Consider the following 22,183-nt stretch of genomic DNA (forward strand, 5'->3'; position numbering starts at 1 on the left):
GAGGCGTCGCCGGAGCGTGGCGCCCCCGCCGCGGCAGCGCCCCCTGCGCGCCCCGCTCCCCGCCGCGCCCCCCCGCCGTGCAGACTCACCGCTCCGTGCGGGCCGCGGCCGCTGCCTGCCGGCTCGGCGGGGCGCGGGCCCGGGCGCGGGAGGTGGCGAGGCGCTGCCCGCAGCGAGGGGGGGCGCGGGGCTCACTGCCGGCCCGCCGGGCCCAGCGGGGGCCCTTCAGCCTCTGCAGGGGGAAGCCAAACGCCTGTTAGAGCTGCCGCGCTCCCACAGCCATGAGTCGCGACACGGTATTAACTGGCTTATGCTCCGTTAGACTTTCTGTCACCGCTAACGGGCTTACATTTTTTTATCAAACAAAACAGGAAGGAATACCCCCCCACCCCCACCGCACCCTCAGTATATTTGCAAAGTAAAGTTTTACGTCAGACTTAAGCATGACAACCTTTTTGCACCCCTTCCCTGTTCTAAGAGACCTGATTTTCTCCCCCTTGCTCTATTCTGAGCTTGATAGCCTTATACATCAGAGGCAATACTGGCTGAACCTGTCTGGGAGGAACATACACACCTTTCCCATGATCTGGAAAAACAGCCCTGCTGTCATTGCTGCATCCAAGAGGGATGAGGGGGAAATAGCCAGCGCCAGCTTCTTGTAAGTGCACACATGGGGAAGGTAGGTTATGCAGAACCCAAAAGAAAACTTTTTAGGATGAAACAAAACAAGAAAGAAGAGAAAAGACAAGCCAACCCCCCCAACCCAACAGTGGAGGAGGCCATGGGAGACTGTGGAAGCTCAGACCCAGGGTAGGCAGGCAGGTATCTGAGCGGTTGCTCTGTAGAAGGATGAGCCAGGCTGTCCGGGCGTGTGGACCCCAGCATCGGGAAGATGGTGACAGCCATGACAGGGAAGATTATCGTCCTCTGTCCGGCATCCTGTAGTTCTAGTCTTGGGATCACCAGGTAAGAGTTGCAATCTCAAGCCATTGCAAACTATCACCCAAGATAGGATCTTGGGATTTTCAACAAAAGTCTTTCAGCTTGTAGTACTGCCAACCCATTAATTTCTCAGAAACCTTGAGTGTTCCTTATCACCATTTTGGAAATGTTAACAAGCTGTTTTATGTCTTCTCATTGCTGGCTTTTACTTTTATAAACTATTCCCTGTAACAAACTTTCATGACAGACTGTTGCCTTGATAATAACACAGTCTCTTGACAACAGCACTCTCAACTCTTTTCAGTTTTCAAGGTAAATCACGTATTGCACACATTTTCAAAGGAATGTTAACCTCAGTGCTGAAGCGGTTCACATTCCAGTTTTTCATAGTCTACATGTCAGGTTTCTCTTCAAAACCTTCTTTAAGTAAGCACGGAAATTTTATAGGAGCAAAAAATTAAGATAACTACAGGAATTCATCTTGAACACTTATCTTTATCTGGATTGGTTTTTGTGCTTGAAGTTTAATTGAATAAGCAGATCCCTGAATGTTACGGACCAAGGGAATGCTATGTGTGTTCCTCTCTTGTGAACCAAGCAGGGTGTGAGGAAGGGTGTCTTTAAGAGATGCACGTCTTCCACTCATTTTTCCTTCAATATATTTGCTACCTAAGTACAGTGAAAAATATCCCACTGATTGTCTTGTAGCTTGTCAGTGTGTGCGAGTTACCTTTAGAGGGCACCGTTTTGTTGGGCATCTGTTGGCACTGAAGTTTTCCAGGAATCCCAGAGCTTCCTTAGCAACCGTGACGGATCAAAGCTTCCGCACCTACGGTCAGAGGAAAAAAAATAAATCATCCTAGAACAACAGAATTTGCATTTATTCACTCGACAGAACTGGTGTTGAATGAAGTCTGCTTATGAGAGGAAATCTGTTACTGTAAGTAAAACCAAAAAAAAACCCTGGAGATGTCCCTCCATACTGCTGTTGACAAAGAAGTTAGATTTACTTTGGAAGATGCCTTTCTCAATACCTAACGTTAAACAGGTTAATTGTTAAGAATAATGAATACCAGCTATTCTTTAGTTTGACCAGAGGAAAAAGAAAAATCTTCTGAGTTGATACTAAAACACATGCTTATCTTATATTGGGAAACATCACTTTGTATAATCTGTCATCAAGAAAAATTGACCTTTTGTTGTGACATTTTCTAAAATTATTAATTTAGCTTTAAATTACTCGAGCAGTAGGGCTTCTACCATTTTCTGTGAAAGATGAGCCTGTCATACAATCGCTGATTTGTAACTCTCTCAGCATTCAGCAGGAGATTGTGTCCTTAACCTGAACGAGCCCACCAACTCTGGAAAACAGAAAGGAAAGCATAGTGTACATGGAGACATTTAAGTTACATGAACCTCACTGCAGACATTGTCCACACCGTAAACGCTGTTGAGATTTGTGGAGCAGGTCCTACACAAATAATTTATTTCTGACACGTTATTACTGAAGTGTATGAACATTGTAGCAGGAATGACACATATCCAAGCGCCACAGGAGCCCTGAAGGCAACAGAGGGCCAAATTTATTATGCTTTCTACAGTCCAGTGGTAACAGGGCTGCTGAGTTGTATCATCCCAGCTCCAGAATTACGGTGACGCTTAGGACCACTGCATAATAACCTCACAGTTCCTGTAATTTCTTCATGTGTTGCATTTTTTTGTAGCAAGTAATTACAAGTACGTACCATGATATTTATACTTAAATGTTTCCCTTGTTCACAAATCAAATCCCTTACCTTAATGCACAAACAAGTATCCAATTAAAAATCTCATGGATGCTATCGGTTTAATCTAGAATGTGGGGAGAATGTTTAAAAGCTTAGTATTTACTTACTGTATTATTTACATTTCAAGGCAAAATTTTGTTTCCTTTTTTCTATTCGCAATAACATGCCTATTAAGTTTTGTGATCTTAATTTCTGAACTCTTTTCAGCTGGAATGTTCCGTGTTTACCAAGCTGTGCTGCCAAAGCTGAAAACTTCAGTTCAGGACCAAAGCACTCTGTCAGCTTGAGGGCCCTTTCAGAGTAATTCTTTAAGCTCCACAGTATAATGGATAAACCAAAATGACAGACGTGAGGCCACGGGAGCATTCACTGTGCCTTTCCTGGAGCAACTGAGCGGTTCGACTCTTACGTAAGACTGCAGCATGCTGCCAGTCCCTTGTATTGGCAGCGTCTGAAGTGAGCACTTCATGTGACCCTTAGCCATCCCGCACAGACCGATATTAATGTGAGACATAAAATGTACACATTACGTAACCATTTCTCCTGACAGCCACCCAAGCCAAGTATTTCCTACTGACTGCTGCAGCAACAGACATTTAATTTTAACTTGCCACTAAAATAAAACACTCTGTGGGTAGAAGGAAGCGTATGGGTGGGAACAGGGAATGGAGGTTGTTCCTGTCCCAACATGAATTGCCAGAAAGATCAGCAATATTTTTTTTGAGCTTGGTTTATGTGGCCAGCTTAGCCTGACAGCATCTGTTAAAAAGTGCCCAGAGACCCATTTTGTGCCTGCTTTTACTAATACAGCCAAAAGAAAAATTGCAAACGTCATGAAATGCTTTTTAATTACGCCTTTGCTGCCCAGTAAAAGACTTGATTTAAAAAGTGTCCTAAAAAGGGTAGTGTAATTTTAATTTACTCAGAAATGCACTGACCTAGCATTCTGACTTGCTCTGAAGGACAGAGCCAGAAAAGCAGAAAATGCAGTTTCAGCATTTAAAAACACTAGAGCAGCAGACAACTGTCAATGTTGCCACATAAGGTGTTATAGCTGAAACCCCTTATGTGCCGTACAGGAACTTAACACTGTGCGGGATTGTGGCATGTTTCGATGTACTGAATTTGCCTGATAACGAATCTGGAAGTCAATGGGTTTTCCTCTGGCCTACCTGCAGTACTGTGAGCTTTGTAGGGCTGCCAGGCTCGCAGAATCCCTTTGGGCAGGAGGGAATTAGTCTCTGGGGGTCCTGCTGCCTGTCCTGTTCCCTCTTGGAAATCCAGCTGGCTCCTTATTGAGCTACATGGAGGCAGATTTTCACGTGAAATTACATCCTGGGATTGTAATTTCTGCCATAAAGAGGTGGCAGTTGGATGTGGCTAAGTCTACAGTGGAATGTGCAGTCATTGTTTGATATGAATATAATATTTCAGTTTGAAGCATTCTGGCTGCTGCTGTCTTTGTTTCCCCTAGAACATATAAACTGACTGGGACAAACCCCGAAATTAAGAGCCTTATTCCTGTTTGGGAATGGGAGGTAAGGATTCCCAGAGCACAGTCCCCAGACCCCAAAACCAGAGCCTGCAGCTGTCATCTGGTGTGGAATGAGCTGCCGGGCATCTTTTGCAACGCACTGTGCACCCTCAGTATCTTGCCAGGGAAGCGCATGCTGTGGGGTTGTTGCTGCTGGCAAAGATGCGCTTGTGCTTATTTGAAAACGTATGCTGAAATGATACTCCACTGTGCTGTACATTATAATTCCACAAATGGGAGGACGTGCCATTTTTAACAACACTTGTGTAAGGTGAGGTGGTTCAGGGCAGAGGTCAGGTGAAGGATCTGCCAAGGGTTTGTAAGAAAACTCTATTTTTTTCCCCCTCAGTAGTTTGCAGCTGCCTGTATCTTCACTTCTGAGGTGTGTGTGTCTGTCCTTAGCTGACTGCTCACCTGAAACAGCCAAGTTAAAAACTGCTCACAAATCAAACATTTGTGTTGAAATATTAGAAGCCATTTTGACACGTTTCTTTTAAAAAGGTTCAGACTGTTGAGTGAGGAGGGCAGAAATGCCGGTTAAGATCTCCCTTATTGTTTTTGACTGTGGTGGTCATCTGTGGGTTGAGTACCTGAACTCCTTGGTCATGCACCCTGAAGAATGAGGATAGATCGCCTAAGAAGCCTGGATGGCATAAATTATGAAATCGTCACGCGTTTTGAGTCCCTGGCATGACACGCTGAAGCGAAGCCAGTTGCTCCCCGTTCCTGTACCTTGCGGGCTTGCTCCGCAGCAGGCGGTTTGGGGTAGAAGAGGGATGAAGGCTGGTGGGCCGTGCTATCGCTCAGGAGCTTTTCATGGTTCTCCTGCAACGTTTAGTAGGTAATGACAGGGATTTCAGTGCCAGGACCACCTAAAGCCTGTCATATGTGTTATGCCCGCGCCCAGAGAGTATCGCCCAGTGAGAGCTGGGCTGCCGCGGCCTGGAGCTGTGCGGAGGTTTGCCCGAGGATGGCCGGTGCGGGCCATGCCTGCTCTCCCGTCCCTTTGGGTCACCTGGGGCGGGGGAAACGCTCCAGGGAGCCCTGGGGCAGGGGCTGCAGCTGGGGGTGTCTGGGGGGAAAGGCGCTGCCTGACAGGATGGGGGTACCCGAAGGGCAAGGGGGTGCCCGCTTCCAGGGAAGACGAGGGTGCCTGAGGGGAGAGGGCTGGGAGACCTGGGGGTCGCTACGGAGGGACCGGGCGCTATCCGAGGGGCACGCCCGAGGGGGAGCGCCGTGCCCGGGGAGCGGCGGCCGGCGGCGGTGAGGGGCGGCGCGCGGCGGCGCGGCCGCGGGGATCGCTGGGGGCGATGGCGGCCGGGCGGGCCGCGGGTGGCGGCGGCGGCGGGAGGCGGCGGGCCGTGTCCCCGCCCCGCGGCGCTCTCCCCGCACACGCCCGCCCTGCGCCGCCGCTGCCATTGGGAGCCGAGCAACGCCGAGCCGAGCCGTGCCGAGCCCAGGCAGCCGCCGGTCCCGCTCCGCCGCCATCGCCATGAGCTTCTTGTTGTGAGTAACCGCGGAGGGGGCACGGCGGCGGGCGGGGAGGAGCCCCCCCGCCCCGCTCCGGCCGCCTGGGGAGGGAGAAGGGTGCCTTCCTCTTCCTTTGCCCCGTCCCGCCGGGCAGGGCAGCCCGCCGAGGGGACGCGGCCACCGCCCGGGGCGCTGAGGGAGCGGGGCGGCCGCTCCCGGCCGGCATGGCGCCTCTTTCCGCACCTCCCCGCCTGCCCGTCCCGCTCCGGCGGCGGAGCGGCGCCCTGCCCGCTCGCTCCCTTTGTGCCCCGCTCCCCGGGGGGCCCGGCCGCGCTAACGGCTGTAACGGCTCCCCCCGCCGCGGCAGTTAGCGGCTGCCGGGGCTGGCGCGGCGCCGGGAGGGCGTTTGGAGGGCGGCAGCTCGCCGCGGGAGCGGGGTTTCGCCTTCCCCAGCCGGCCCGGCGCCTCCAGCAGCGGGGACGGGGTGGAAAAGCGGCCGCGGGGGGCGAACACATCCACGCGAGGCTGTTGATGTGGGGTCGGGGGAGGCCCTCCAGGCGGGTGCCGAGGGGCAGCGGTGGGGAGGCGAGGGCAGCTTCGGAGGGAAAAACACCATCGGCTGGACTCCGTGCCTCTTCTTTTTTTTTATTTTAATAACGTTTTTTCTGCGCATAGCAAGGACGGTGTGGGCAGAAGTTGCTGCCCGTAGGGATATCTGAGGTAGATGAGTTAAAACTGGATCGGGTCGGTGCAGCTTGGTGAGCAGCCGCGTTCGGAGGCGCGTTCCCGGCGCGGGTGGCTGCGCGGGTGCGGAGGGGTGCGGGGCCCGCGCGGCGGGATGCGGGGGCAGCGCGGGCAGCGGGCGCCTCTAATGAGGAGCGATCGTTTGCTGCGGCGTGAAAAAACTCCCGTAGGAATTGGTGGCAGTTGAGGTGTGCGCAGAACCTTACATTTTGCAGTTTTGCTTCGTAGACAACAACCGAATGAACTTGGGTCCCTCCCCTTGGGAACAAAGACGAGGTACTTCTGACAATTAACATAAACCGGTTCAGTGACCTATTAATTAAAGTGAAGATGTGCTCTAGGGAAAGAAGGGAAATGCAGGCGGCTGGAAAAAGCGCCCTTGCGGAGCCAAGCTCCGTGGAGGCCTTCGCCCCACTGCGCGTTTGTGCCTTTGGAGTTACGTGCGAGCGGTTGGTGGGACGGTTGCCATGATATCTGACAGTTGTTAAAGGCTTCTATTGATAACCAACAGATGTATACGTAGCCTGCTTTTAGAGAAGATACTTTATCTTGGGAACTGGAGCGTTTTCGTAAGTTGTGTTCTCATGGAGACAACACCAGTGCTGGCTTCCTTCTAAATTTCTCTGTGGCGTTTATCTCTTTCCCGCTCCCATAGCAAACCGGCTTGCCTGTCAGTGCACTTGTACCGTCTTACCCCAAGAGAGATTTTGCAAATCACCTATCAGCTGCAGGGTGGAAGCTGAAAATGGGAGGTGGGTGCAAATGACTGTCCCTAGTTTCACGCGAGGTGCTCCTAATGAGAAGCCCAGCTGTCCCCCTCCTTCATAATTCTCAGCTGCTGCGGCGGAGAAGGGGGACAGGATTTCGAGTACAGTGGTGTCCTGGGAGTCTGGTTTGCAAATTAGAGAACCTCCCTCTCTGTGGCATTTGGCTAACTGGTAACGGAAAAGCATGAAACCCTCCACCCTCTGTCACAGGCAATAATGAGATGCTTTTTTCTTTTTCCAGACCCTTCTGAAACCTAGGAAAGCAAACCTTTACCCCCACCTCCATTGTTTCAAGTGGTCCTGCTGGATGAAATACAGACGTGGGAACTACAGCTATTGCATGGCAAAGCTAGAAATGTTGGCAAAGCTGTCTCAGCTGTTGGTGGAGTGTTGTACATGGCACCTAATTTGCTCATCTGCAGTCTAGAAATGGATTTTTAAAAAATAAAGTTAAAATATGCCTGGTAGGCCTCAGGGAGACTAGGAAACTTTCTATTGTACTGGCAAGTAGTTATTCTTTTTTTAAGTATCCAGAAAGTTAGCACCACCTTTTGTCAAACATGAATTTCATGTTAAGTTGATAAGAGTATTCAAAGTTAGTAGTTGGATATCTTTACACTTCTACAGATACAGTATTGCAAACTTGTATTTTGAGCTGCAACACCCCCCCATTTTCACAGTACTTTTTACATAGGTTTATCATAGTACTTTTTCACACCCTTTGTCCCCGAGAATTTCCTTGGTATGGAGGTAGCTAAATTAATTGTTTGTTCATGCTGTTTTTTGTGCGTTGCTGATACTGTTATTTTTTTGTGAACTGACTCACAATTTCCTTTTGTGAACTGGCCCACAGTTTTGAACTTGTAATAAAGATGTGGCAGATGAAGACTGTCCCTGTGAGCTTAGACTAGAAAAGTTTTTGAGATTGCAGTGAACCTGTCACGCAGGTTTATCATCAGTAACTTGGCTGTAGTTTGTCAGTTTGACACTCAGGCATGATATCAAAAGCCGTGTTCTGCTTGCAGACTTGCTTGTTGTCAAATAACAGGGTGATTGTGCTTGGATAACACAGGGTGCTTGGGGCCCCCCTCGCCGGCCCGTTGCACAGTCCTTGTACGCTGACAAATCCATTGCTATTCTTTGCTGTTGCTAGGGCCAGTGACATATAAAGCTACATGGGGGGTGGGGGGGGGAATCAAGGGAATCCATTGTCTCCTCTCGTTATGGGTAACATTATAAAAAGACTGTCTTGTGAGACGAATCACTGAATTAATACAACTCAGTTTTGACAGCAATTGTTATTTTCAGTGCCACTGTTTTCTCTTTCTGATCTGTTTCTTCCTTTCTGAAAAGACTTTATAAACCTCTCCAATGGTTGAATAGATTATCCTGAATCTTTCTTTTTTTTTTTTTTTATATATATATATATATATAAAAAGGAATTGGACTAGAAAATATCTTTGGTTCCAAAAAAATTCAGTTTGGTAAGCTGCCTCTAAAAGGAAATTACAGCATCATTGCAGGTACTTTAACTTACATCTCCAAGGGAAAAAAATTAAAGATAGTTCTGGTAGGCGTGCCATATGGTAACATGCTTGTGTTATCCTACGCTGGTAAAACTTACATAAAAAAGAAGCTAGATGAAAACCATTTATTTTTGAAAGGAAAAGATTCAGTTTTATTGTTGAAGTTGTGGTGTTGTCTTAAAAAAAAGTCATCTGTGTATTCATAAATCCCTGTCAGAAAATTCCAGCCTTTAGTTTTTGTAAAATGAGATTCATGTAGGTAGCTGTAACTGATGTGACTTTGAAAGACTAGGAGCTGATGGAAACAGCAAGTAAGGGTGAGTAGCTGTTGTTTGGGGTGCATATGTTGAGGAATCAACGCAAAGTTAACTGTGTCTTGTTACATGGCATGGCGGAGCTTAGCAGCTTCCTCTGGTGGTGCATGTGGGTTAATTTTTTCAAAAAATTTAGTTAAAGTCATAGTTTTGTGTATGTGCAGAAAGTGCAGTGGGACATTACTTTCTTTTCCTTACATCTCTTGCAAAGTAATACCAGAATCAGAGCTGGTGTGTGTGTTTCCAGATTGACAAGCATTGTGGCCTTCCTGATTTCCCAGTCTGATCCTGCCCTTGAAAAATGTTTTCCCTTCCTCAGCTTTCCTAGATGCCTGAGTTGCTGTTACTTCCCAAATGAAAGCTGCTTCTAAAGTGGGCAGTGTTTTTCAGCTTTGTTGCTCTCCAGCTAGAGTGCTTCCTGAGTGCTCCTGTAGTTAACAGTTGGAGATGTGGTATTTATCTCCTTTTTATCACGGAGTCCCACAGAAGACTGGTTAGGGCTTCTAAACTGGAATTTTGGTCATTGAAAATCAACGTGTAGGCATTTACAGACTGTTGGTCATGGAAAGTACATGCTTGTTGAACATGCAGATGTTTTTCTCCCTGTATTTTCATGTAATGGTTTTCTTCAGTTTTAGCTTGATTAGTGTAATACAACTGTGCAGGCTGTGTTCCTAGAGCAGAGATCAGGGTAGAGGCTCTGGACACCTTACTGTAAAATCTGTTGTTTAACTGTGTTTAGTCCCCCCGCCCCCACCAGCCCCCACAGAGTACCAGGAATGAAAAAATGAAGTCTCTTGAGTTTTTGCCTACGAGTAAACTGGAGAGAGAACTGTGAAGTTACTGCTAACTTTTTAATTTTTTTTTTTCTAAAGTCTTGTTAACAGCAGTTTTGAGGAAAGCAAAAAGATCCTTACAGGTACAGTTTATACAAAGTCAGCTCTGACAGTGAATGTCACAGGAAGTAAAACTTTTTTTTTTCTTGCTGCTTATAGCTTTCATCGGTAGTGTTAGGTTAATGATTGGACTCCATGATCTTGAGGGTCTTTTTCAATTTAAACGATTCTATGATTCATTTAACTATTGGCTGTGGAAATACATGCTTTTACCTGAAATTTGTGTTTAATGTTGTTGAAGCACGTCATTTCACTTGTAGTGTTAACTCTGTGTTTAATTCCTGTTTTGAAAGACTTGCTGTCAAAAGATTTGCCCCTGGGCTGGCAGCTGGTCTTGCTTTCAAGGAAGGGAGTACCAAGGAACAGAAAGCTTCCGGAAACCATAGCAATGGAAAATTGACATAGAGGCACTCATAGATTCGTTTAGGTTGTAAAAGGCCTTTAAGATCATAGAGTCCAACCATTAACCTGGCACTGCCAAGCCCACCACTAAACCATGTCCCTAAGTGCTGTCCCTTGTGCTGCCAGTGGTACGATTAATTCTAAAATTCTCGAGCTTTCTTGAAAAAGGCCTTTCAAAGTGCTTGTCACTCTGCTTCCCTCATTTATCTTCCCTGAAGACCCCCAAGCAGTGTATTAGGGTGTAGTTTGCTGATAGGCTTAAAGCTTACTGAGGCACTTCTCATCCTTCTAATGAGCTGGTTGAGGAAGCTAAACCAGCAGAAAGCAATTAATTCCTTTTTGGTGTGATTAGTTTTTTGCTGATTTAGGTGCTTGGTATCATTGTGTAGTGATATGAGACATGGTGTTGGAATAATGGAAGCAGCAGGAGTACCTGGATGTGGCAAAAGACAGGGAGGAGGCTTCTTCCTTTTTCTGTGCAAACCGGCAGTCGGTGAGCTCAGCTGTGTCACCAGCCCTGTCCTTCAGACTTCACTGGGCCTTGGGTGTGCGTTGCAACCTGTTCAGGTAGCTGAGTTCTTGCCATTCCTGCCGGTGACTTGGTTTTTTCTTGATGAGTTTGATGAAACGTCTGCTTGTGGTGGTAAATTTGCGTGCGCTTTCAAAAAGTAGCTGATCAAGCAAGCATACGATGAAGCAGAAATAAACTGTAGCCAGCAATGCAGGAGTGCTGCTGTCTTACCAGTAAGTAAGGTTGGAGGTGGAAAGATGCAAAGTGGTTTTTGCTGCTGCCTGGCTTTTATTTCAGAAAGAACGAGTTTGCCTTGGAGTTACAGCTGTGCAGACCAGCTCAGGCTGTAAGATGTCTGAGATTGGAATTGCATTTGAAAAAAAAATTTTGCTGCTAATACTCTGTTTTGGGGAATATGTAATGGTTAAAGCGACTGACTGGCACATTTACACGTTTGTAGATGCTTCCTTGGAATGAAAAAAAACCCACCCCAAACCCCCGAAGAAAGGCATTGTTCAGTGTGAAAGTTGTGTTTACTACATCACAGTGATGTCCGGTCTTAATTGCTTCCTAATTGTTTGCTTTTATGCCAGAATTGTTTTCGCTTGTTTGTCCTTCTCTCTTTGTGTTTGCAATGTGAGTGAACCTATGCAATTAGCTATTTACATTTGTCAGACAAGAACCGTGGTGGAATAAGGATTGCTTTCAGGGGATGATTTGTGCAGCTCAGTTTTTAATCTTGAAAAGGTGCCAAAAGCCTTCAATAATTTTCTGTTAAGTCTTTGGATTTAGGGCCTCTTGGCAACAGGCAGCCATGGTTAAGGACAGCCCTGGGGTCACAGTTGCATCTTATGCTGTATGTGTCCTGAAAGATACGTAGTCTTTTTTATCTTGTTTGAAAAATGATGACATATTAGAAGCATTTGTCCACTGAGGAGTGGCTTAAGAGTTGCGAGTGTGGTAATGTTTTCATGCCCAAGGCTGATGCAATGAAGCTGTAAATAGCTGCATTTAATTAAGCCACTTTGTCTTCCATAGTAAGCAATAAGAAAGTTATTGCTGCCAAAGCTATCAATAAGTTTTTGACCCACCAATCGACCTAAACCACAGGATATGCCTTGTGAGGCTTTTAGCATTTGTAAACAAAGCCACTTCCTATTAGATTTGAGAATGAACTTGCTGTTTGGCTTTTGTCTTTTTTTTTTAAAGTACACAGGGAGTGAGATTGTGGGTTATGTATTCAAATGCTGGAGAACCTGTTTTCACCTGTAACTGAATATAATTTAATTGCTTTTCACAGACTTTAAAATTTTTATAGCCTGTACATTTCATGACAAGGAATTATCAGGATCCAGTGGTTTGCTTTGTCATCTCTTTGTACGATGCTTTTTTAAACATAGCATTTCCTTCCCTTTCACTTTCATAGCACTTCTGGGGTGTTAGTGTCATGCTGGCTGTCAGTGTTGTGATTTCACCTGCTGCATGATATGTAAATGTTACTGATGAGAGGTTGTGATGGACATACTTGTACTGGTGGTGAAGGGCCACGCAGTCCTGTTGGGAAGGTCAGCATAGGTGAAAGACACTTAAAAGCGTTTGGGAAGAAAAACTGGAGAGGTCCTTTTTGGACTCTCTATGTGACATCTAAGAGCAAGAAAATTACTTTTAAGTTTTCAGGGCTCTCTCTGTCCAGAGGAAGAAATCTGTTGCATTTACCTCTTCTGGAAGGAAATAACACTGAATTTTAAAAATGAGCAGTGTGCTACAAATGTCCCTCCAGAGTTACAGTACATTCTGAAGAGGTTATCTAAACCCATGTGTGTGCAGCTCTTCTGGATCAATTTAAAGCAGATCATAAAGAAGTAACCACAAAGTTCACTTTATGATTTTTCACATAATTTCCCAGAGCCAGCAGGGTGGTTGGTCTGTGTGTTGTGTGTCGAATGCCTTCCCAGGGCACTGTTGCCTGGGTTAATATTTTGGGGAAGGAATTTGAAAGAAGGGAATGAGAGCTGGGGATTGGTTGTCTGGAGAGACATACATCTGTGCATCTTAAACTGGGACGTTGATAATAAGTTTGAACTAACTTCTTCTTAGTAGGTACGTCCTTCCAGGACCTGATACCCAGTTTTTGTGCAGTGTAGTAAAATGCGTTGTGCATCTCAGATGTGTTCTGCTTAATTCAAGTCTTTGCTTCCCATTTCAAATACGTAGCCTGAGTCAGCAGACAGTAAATTCATGCGTATGAGATGGTAATGTGTTAATAAAAAGGCAGTCCCCCACTGTGAATGCATGAGGTGATAGTTTTTTCCTTGCAAATATATCTTGAAACTTTTAAAAGCAGTACTTCCAAGTGAACAAAACTTACTCCCCTCTTGCCTTTTTTGTGTTTTGCTTCAGGAGAAAGCTAAGGATAAGGTGCAGCTTTGTGGTCCATTCAGACCTTGTACTTCAAAAGATCAAATTTGGTTGCTCTGATATATCTTGCAAATGTAAATGGTCTTTCTTCCTTTGTTGTCTTTTCCCATTCATACTGAAATCCAGCTGCAGCCTTAGCTTCTTGTCCCAAACTTCCCACTGTTGGTTTTTTTTTGTTGTTTGTTTTGGTTTTTTTATGTGAAGATGGTTCTATCTTGTTCACCCTCTCCTCACTTCCTTCTCCAGTTCACAGCTGTTATTTGGCAGGAACCCATTCCTTTTGTTATTCTTACATACCTCCTGTGATCCTACCCATATTTCAGCTGAGTTTTATTTGAAGTTTTGCTTCTTTTCCATGTATTTGGTGGGTTTTTTTGTTTTGCTTTTTTTGTTTTGTTTTTTGTTGTCTATCATTGCACTTCATCTTTAAATACGGTAGCTGACCTCCAGAGTTAATTGCTTGTGTCCTAGCGATAGCAGCAGTCCTGACATAGAAAATTATAAACCCTTCCTCAGTGAAGAACATCTTGCAGATAAGAACTTATAATGCCTGGATTTGTTGACTTTCTCCAGTTCCTTTCTTTATGAGCTTAAGTAAGCTTTGGTAAATTCCTCTTCTGCCAAAAACTAAGACATTTGATTTTTGATACAGAAATTATTTCTATCTAAATAACGATTATTTGGGTTTCTATGTTGACCTTAATAAAATAACCCGTATTTTGTTTCGCTAGCTGGTATTTTAATTGCATTTTTACCAACTTCAGTAGCACGGTCCTTGTTTTGGTTGAATGGAGTAATTGTTTTAGAGACTTGCTGAGCTTTCTGGATCCAGGAATCAAAATGGCATTACTGTGTCTTTTACTTACCATACTTTGTGGCAACAAAATACTGCTTTTTCTAATGCTGAAGTGGAAGTTTTACAAAAAATAAAGCATCTCTAATGCCATATTATTAACTTCTGTGGTTGACAACTCTTCTTAAAATTTCTTGTTGCAATGTGAGTGGAAAAGGGGAAAAATCCATATATTTAAATAAAACATAGAACAGTTAAACGGACTGCGGACTCAGTTGTCAAATGCACAAACTTAAACTGTTTCAAAAGAAATGTTCTCCTGTGTACATAGGAGTTACTGTTCCCGCTCAGGTGCTTCAGACAGGTAGATTTCCCTGATAAGATACTTTGCAAGATATAAGCAAATTTTACTGCAGGTAGTTACGTATAGCACATACAAGATTGTATTAAGTATGGGGAATGTGTAAGAAATACTTGGTGATGAGATAATGCAGTGTATTTTTGGAAAGCTGTTAGATTATTCATTACTGCCTCCTGTCCATTTCTTCTTCCTGTTATTCTTGGTGTTATTTCTTGCCTTCAATAATTGTACTGTTATTTCCTGAATTCAGACCCCGTTTTAGCTATTAATCAAAGTGTAAGTGTAATCTTACCCACATGCTTTGAGGTTTTTGTGTTGGGAAGTTGCCAAGTTTTTCTTGTTGGCCGTGTTCATATCATCAGCCTGTTTTGCGTGGGGGTTACAATAAAAGACAGCCTATTATAAAGTGTTAAAGTGACTCCTCCCCCAATAAAGTTTAGTTGTTTCTCCTTTTTTTAAACTTTGCCTTTTTCCTAAACGCATTAATAGATTTTTCTTTTTATTGTGTTTGAAAGGAATGAAGACTGTATTAAACTGTTTAGTGTTTTTTGTTTGTTTGTTTGGGTTTTTTTTTAATGGCCTGCTGTGATAGGTTGGGTGACTAGATTTGCTGTAGTCATTCATAAAGCAGCATTTTGGGAAACCATCCATGTTCTGAGGCATGTTCTCCAAGCACTATATTTGGTGTATAAGTAAGGATCTAATTTGATATTAGAGCCAGGCTTTTATTGCTGCAATTCATCATCCTCAGCGGTGTGTAGATCACTTTCTGAAAAGCTCTGCTTCGTACTTTCTTAAAGGTATTTAAAGGATGTGACTATCCTTTAAATAGATTTAAAGCAGATTCGGTTTAGGATGCAGGTGGCATTAGTAATGCAAAAGCATAAAGAAAATTCAGTTGAATGTAAAGAAATCTCTGAGGCAGGAGGAAAAGTTTGCAGTGGAAAGTAGTATATACCTTTTGCATGGGACACTTTTATCCTTGTTTTATCAAATCGAAAAAGTACTACAGTAAGGAAATCATAGGTAGGCAAACCCTGTTAATCACCTGTTTTATTTATTTGACATGCCTCCCTCTTTCCTCTTGCCCCACAAACCGGTGATGCTTTGTAGAATGGCAGTGTGCAAGGCTGCCCCGGGCAAGCTGGAGCTCTCCAGGCCACTTCCTGGTAGTTTCAGTTACTGGTTGAAAGATCTTGAACTCCTTCATGCCTACTTAAATGTTTTAGTAAACCTTCTTTCTTTATTAACGTTTCCAATATCTTTTCTTTTAAACACAGTCAGATGTCTTGTTGAAAGAAATAACCCGGACTTGCAGCTTTATGTATTTCCTTGTATTTCTTTTATAATTTGCTTAGTTGTGTCCATAATGGTACTTCCTAGGTTTGATTCTGATTGTGGATACTATCATTCTGTGGTTGATTTGTTTCCCTCTCTTGTTGGTATTCACTTGGATTGCCAGGCCAGGACTTGAATGTTACTGCTTCCTTCTTAAAAAGAAGAAAAAATATTGTTCTGTTTCCTTATGTTCTGCATGACGTTTGAGTTTTCTAATACTGCTTTTCATGTTTCTGCACGTCTGCATAACATGTGCTGTGTCATCCTTACTCCCACATGTGTTACTGAGCATTTTCCCTCTGCGTAATTGTTTTCCTTTAGAACATAACATTTTCTTGGAAACATCTGAGTGACAGGTTTTAAGAATTTCTCGAAAATACGCAAACATGCTTCTTCCCCAGATTTGCTTTTTGGTTCTGTGTCCTCATTATGCATCTAAAAGAGGAAGACTAAGATGGTTTGGGCTGCAGACTTCACAGGGATGGGTCTTTCTACAGGTTTCGATGGGTATGGAGTGCATAGGTATGCTTTTGATAACAAGTGTGGCATGCGTCATTGTCTGTCACAGGCATTTGACTCTGTTGTTTCAGAATTTGCTTGCCACGGGGCAGAACTGCATTCTCAGGGGCTGGAGTTCGCCTGCAGCGGTCCTTGCTGCAGGGTACATATGCCATCCTTGTCAGCAACCTTCGAGCTTTTTTCAGTAGTCTACTATTCACAACTTCACAGAGTCCTCTTCCTTCAAAGGAAAATGCGCCATGCACTCACATACAGCAGAAGTAAGTGTTCAAATTGCATTTTAGTGCCAAGTTTTGTCTATGGGAAAGGGTAAGTTTTACAAAAGAAGTGTAGCTAAGTCTACTGAATGATTTATTAGGTACATTCATGCACTAAACTGAGGTCTGAACCTCCGTGGAAACTAAACTTTGAAGCATAACTAGGTGAAGTTCTAACTTCTGTTTGAATTAGTGCTGTGCCCTCCCTTTTAAGTGAGCTAATGCTAATTGACAGAAATAAGGGTTTCCTGAGAAAAGAGGGGAACATTAGTGGGAAAATAGTGCTGTTAAGTTTGCAGAGAGCTTTATTAGTGACTGAAATGGTGAAGATACTAAATGCCATCTCAGTGGTCCGTAGGAAAAATCAAAGTAATTGGAGAGGAAGGAATACTTAGTGTTTACCACCTTCAAAGCTGTTAGTCGCCTGCTCTTTTAAAGTAGTAGTACATGAATATTAGGATATTAGAATCTCCAGAAATAAATCTGGTTTTGATTATGCCATACAATTCCATGGGGGTGTGTGTATGTACATGGTAGGTGTTAGTATTCAAATAGTTGGGGAACCTGGATCTGATTGAAAGAACCCCAGAAAACCAGCCAAGACCGGTCCTCTGCTTTCTTAAAAATCTGACCTCTGTTTGTAATAAGACAGAAATTTTGTGAGTGAAGACAGCATTGCATTTGCCTCAAGGTAGTCAGTGGGAGCATGCAGCAAAACATTCTGGATAATCTTGATTCCTCTCATGTAACAGGATTTCAGATGGATGTCAAGGGGAGAACATGCAGAGATACTTTGGTCTTTGCTAAAAGCCTGCCTCTTGCAAATTGGCGTGAAAACTTGTTTCAAGGGATGTTCGGTGGTCTTAAAGCTCTTGAAAAAGTCTGTGAAGAAACCTGTGAGCAGTAGTGGGGTGGCATTGCTGAAACACGCACAGTGAGCCTGTTGGGAGGCTGCAGATTTTGTACCACAGCTGTGTTCCAGTTCCTCTGCTGTCTGCCTGTTTGCCGGCTTGTCTCTGCAAATCAATAGGGCTTAGCCGAATGTGCACTCCTTTCTTCTTTCACCTTCAGTTTTTCTCTGATGGATTCTCTTGTGCGCTGCTTTTCGTAACTCTGGCTTGTCCCTCTCTTTGCCCAGCATTGCTGTTAGGCCTACAGAAGACAACGCTTGAGAAGTTGAGTCATTTCCGCAACTGTTGGCTGCTCTGGGAATTAGTTTAATTGTGTTTTTGAGTGCACAGGCAGAGCTCTGGTAGTATCCACTGAGGGCAACTGTGACTTGCTTTGTTTATTTTGCGGATTTTCCAGGAGATGAAAGTGTATTAAATGAACATGCTGTGAATAAAACAAGGGAATTTATTTTGCGTGTAAGCATAGCAAAGTGATGATGATTTCCTGGTTAGAGGATGGTGTTCTAGACTCTTACTTGTTCTTCGCATTAGGAATTGTGATTACTTGGGAGAAGGGTTGCATCCAGCGGGGTGAACGGCAGGAACACCATTGCGACCTGCCTGGGTGGTGTTGTAGTAGACGTCAGTGGTGTAGCACAACACCTCCCCCTTGTTTACAGGCACGTTTTGAACTCCCAGATGGAAAACTGGTGGAAGAGAGACAGGAAAGCAGAGGTGCCTGGCTTGGCTAGAAAATGTTCTGTGGCCACCTAATGTCTTTCGGGGTTTGGCACAAAGCGTGCTGCTGCAGAGTGAGTGAGGGCATGTGTCAGAGGGAAGAGTGAAATGGCCATTTTCCAAGGGCCAGTCACCTGTCCTCTAGTCATCGCTCAGCCAGCAAAATTTGTCTTTAGCTGTGTTATGGTGCACATAAGAGCATCTGACTTCTGCTGGGCAAATCCCACATTTGGTTGACTCCACTGACTCTAAAATGTGTATGTATAGAAGAAAAAAATTTATTTTAAGAATGTGGACATGTACATGTTACAACAGCTTTCAACACTGGGTGGTGATGATTGGGATGAGCAAAAGCAAAAAAATCATTCCTTAAGGCTACCTTAAATAATTTTCTTCTTACTGGATGTGAATCATCTGATAAACTTCTGCTCTTTTACATGTAGAGTCTTGTGTATAATGATATGTGTATTTAGGAGCTATTGATGAGATGAGACTTTTTCATCTGCCTTTTCTCTTACCATTCTGTGTGGAACTTCAGTCTAGGAAGACAGCTGTTTTTCTGAGAAGGGAAAGCCAGATTTTAGCCCCTGCCTTGCTGGGTAGGGAATTCAGAATCTTATAAACCCACCCATTTCACAGTCAGTACTAGAAGGGAGGTGCTATGTAAAATCTGTGATGGTGATAATGGACACTGTGCCCCTTGAGAAGCATGCTCCGTGGAAAAGTCTGCAGAAAATTGAATGTACTGTATGGTGTAGCAAAGAAAAAGGGTGGGATGAGGAAGGACAGATAATGGTATTTAACTGAAAAGAGTGGGGTTTGGGGTTTTGTCTGGATTTGTGTTTATTCTATTTCCAGATATTTGAAGAAGCTCTTCTTTTAGGAGTAACCTGTGTTGTATTGCCATCATTGTCCATTCCCCGTGATTAAAGATAAGGGCATTGTTTTAAATTCCCCTGGTCTGTGATACTTTTTCAGATGAGGAAACTTTTTGGTTCATGTTTGATGGTGGCTTTTTTTTTTTTTTTTTGAAGCATGATGTTCAATACTTAAAGACATGGTGTTTGAAACTAGGCTTTTTTCCTTCCTCTCTCATGTGAAAGCACACCTTGCCTGAAAGCACACCTTGTCTTTTGTGGAAATTTGCGTTTTGTATCTGTTACCGTGGGATTTATTTATTTTTTAAAGCTGAATTTCTTGTCAAGCTGCTAAGCTCAAGGACCTGGGGTTTGGAAGACAAGTACTGCAGGCATGGGCAGGGAGGCAGGTGCTGTAGGCAGCTTTGGTGTGCTGAGCACCTGCAGGATGGGGAGCTGAGCAGAGCAGGGGCTGCAGCCGCTCTCCCTGACCCACCCCTGTGCCTGGCTCACAGGGGACCCTGACTCACACCGGGGGTGGCCAGGGTGTGGGGCGGTGGGAGATGGGAGGCAGGCTCCCTCCCTTGCAACAGGGAGTCCGCTGGCTGAAAGGACAGCTTAGCACAGGAAGCAGCACCGTTCTGGAGCAAGCAGGAGCCACTGTGGGAACATGGCAGGGATGGATTTGCACAGAAATATATAGAAGCCCAATTTTTACTTTGGCAGAATCGAGTACTCATTCCTGAAGGTGCCCCACACAGCTTTCCTGAAGGAGCATGCTGAAATCTGGAGAGAAGTAACTTGGCTCCAGCTCCTTGGGTTGTAAAGCATGGTACCGGTCTTTTGTAGCCTTGGCAACTGGCTTTGGCTTGGGCAGGCAGTAGGTGAGTTCATCACACAAAGACATTCCTTAAAAAGCTGAGGCCTTTTGCTTACCATGTGCAGTGTTAGCTTTGGGAAGAATCATTTCTTGGGCATCCTTACTTTCACCGTTTTTAACTTCAATATTTCTGCTTTCAGTGACTTACTCTAGGTGTAGCAGACAATTTAGGTTATTATTGTATCTCATACTAGCTACAATGGGAAGCTTGTGCCCTTAATCTAATATTTTCAGTTACTGTTTCCTCCAATAGAGTATATAAACAATAAACAACGTGTATTCTGCTCCTATAGGAATGATCATGTGTCTGTGGAAATTTTTCAAGTCAGTGCAACTGATTCTTCCTTAAGAAAAACAAAAGAGACAAAGCAAAACAAAAATCCTGGGTCTGGAATGGCTTTGTAACCACTGCTTACCTTTTGGGAGCAAAGCTATGTTGTGTAAGGAGTTGGCAGTTCTTAACTCTTTCCCAGACGGGCTGCTTTGATTAGTTAAGTGATCTTGGCAGAGTCTGTTTCCTTCCATGTGCAGAGAATTACACTTTTTACGGCTTAATATTTGTGAAAGTTACTTTTGTTAGATGGGAGCGGTCTTTAGAAGTATGTTATTTTTGTTAGTGTTCAGAATAATGCAGCGACTATATCTGAAAAAGTTTACACAGAGGGACGTTTTTCAAGGTGGGACCTATCAGCTTGTGTGCTGAGATTTCAGATTCCTCTTAAATGTTGAGTTGTAACCCAGTATTGGACTGCCGCGGAGCACACAGGTCTTCTGAATTTGAATTGGCTGGACTGATAGCACCATGCCTCATTTCAGACCATTAGCCTGTGCTGTTCGATGAGTCTCATAGTCATCTTCATGGGAAGCAGTATTGGGGAGTAACAGCATTTGAAAAATGGAGTATAGCTCTTGAATAGCTGGGCTCTGGGATTTCTCCTCCTGCCCCCTGAGCATGGCAGAAGCTCTTGCTTCGCTGGCCCATTGCACCTGTAACCTCTGCGCGTGGGATTAAAGCTTCCTTGGCTGTCTTTCTCTGTCCTAAATTGGTGGTTACTGGATTTGTCTTTAGACCCCCTGCATGGTGGTACATCAAAGGTACACGAGGTTGTGGAATGCTTGCTTCCCCAGTTCTTACATTGAATTTGTTACCTCCCAATTAAAGTGAACTGACTGAGACAAGCTTATTTTAATGAGCAGAAAAGTGACTGGGAAATAATTGTATTTTTGGTATTGTAAGAAAGTAATGCCTGGCTTGCACACCATCTCTCTTCAGAACAGAGATGTTGTGACTGTGCAGTTTTATAAATAGAAGGGCTCAAGTTAAATCTTGTCAGTGCAGATTTTGAACACGTACAGCTTAATTTTACCTGCTGTCCTTCTGATGTTGTGATTGTCACAGGGAAAATGCATTTAAATACTGCAGCTATTGATTAATTTCCAAAAAGGAGCCTGAGGGTTTTTTTTTTTAACTTTCTATGTTAACTATTGGAAACTAACATGGTCATACTCTGTTGTATCTATTCTCAGCAGGGTGTTCTCATTTGAACCCTATATTATTGTTTGAAGGCTTGAAATGTTTGCTTTTCTGGAATTTGGTTCTAGTCTTAACAGTTTTCTGCGTATTGGGGTTTAAAAAGAGGTGCAGCAGGAGAAAAGAGACAAGGAGATACAGAACTAAAACTTGGGAACTTATCTGATAAATTTACTTGTTGGCCTTTGGCAATGAGCTGCTGCCTCAGTTTCCCGGTGTCTAACAAGACGCTAATGAAGCCTACTTCAAAGATACTTTGTGAGAATTAATTAATACTTGCAAAGGCCTTTGAAGATGAAAACGCAGGAGCTGAAATATGAAAAGTTTCCATGCCCCAGGTAAATGTTCTGTGTGCTGTCTTGAGTTTGACTTTTTCAGAATCTCTTGAGCACTTTCAAAGATTTTGAAGGGCTTATTTCAGTTGGACTGTGGTGGTGAACACTTGTGAGAGACGCTGAGTGGTATAGCTGCACTTGCAGAAGTAAGTTACTTGCACCTTCCCCCAAGGAAAGAAAGATAATATCCCAAGGCCTCAGCATTATATACCAGTTAGAAGAATATAGGTGGCAGGTGTGTCCTGAAAATGGTGCCACTGCAGCATTTTCTATTTATTTTTCCCCAGGGCAAGTTTCTGTCCTTTCTAATGTTTGTTAAAACAGTCCACTGGTGAGCCCCATATGACATGATTTACACTGCTTGCAGCACTGT

At 44.2% G+C, this 22,183-nt stretch overlaps 1 protein-coding gene and 1 long non-coding RNA gene across 3 annotated transcripts in view; both read left to right on the forward strand.

Moving 5' to 3' along the window:
* The first annotated feature begins 35 nt into the window (after positions 1 to 35).
* On the forward strand, positions 36 to 4,169 carry LOC129783932 (uncharacterized). Its single transcript, XR_008746104.1, has 2 exons — positions 36 to 1,882; positions 2,937 to 4,169. It is a non-coding gene; the product is annotated as an uncharacterized LOC129783932 (long non-coding RNA).
* A 1,374-nt stretch (positions 4,170 to 5,543) lies between these two features.
* The window catches only part of MOB1B (MOB kinase activator 1B), a 44,752-nt gene continuing 28,112 nt past the window's right edge, over positions 5,544 to 22,183 (forward strand). Inside the window, exon 1 of one of the 2 annotated variants that reach the window (XM_055797676.1) lies at positions 5,544 to 5,769. In XM_055797676.1, the coding sequence (XP_055653651.1) occupies positions 5,756 to 5,769 (14 nt within the window). In that variant the 5' untranslated portion in view covers positions 5,544 to 5,755. The remainder of the gene's footprint in view (positions 5,770 to 22,183) is intronic. The other variant, XM_055797677.1, reaches the window with a different exon arrangement.

The sequence above is a fragment of the Falco peregrinus genome, chromosome 2, assembly GCF_023634155.1.
Source record: "Falco peregrinus isolate bFalPer1 chromosome 2, bFalPer1.pri, whole genome shotgun sequence".
Taxonomy (NCBI): domain Eukaryota; kingdom Metazoa; phylum Chordata; class Aves; order Falconiformes; family Falconidae; genus Falco; species Falco peregrinus.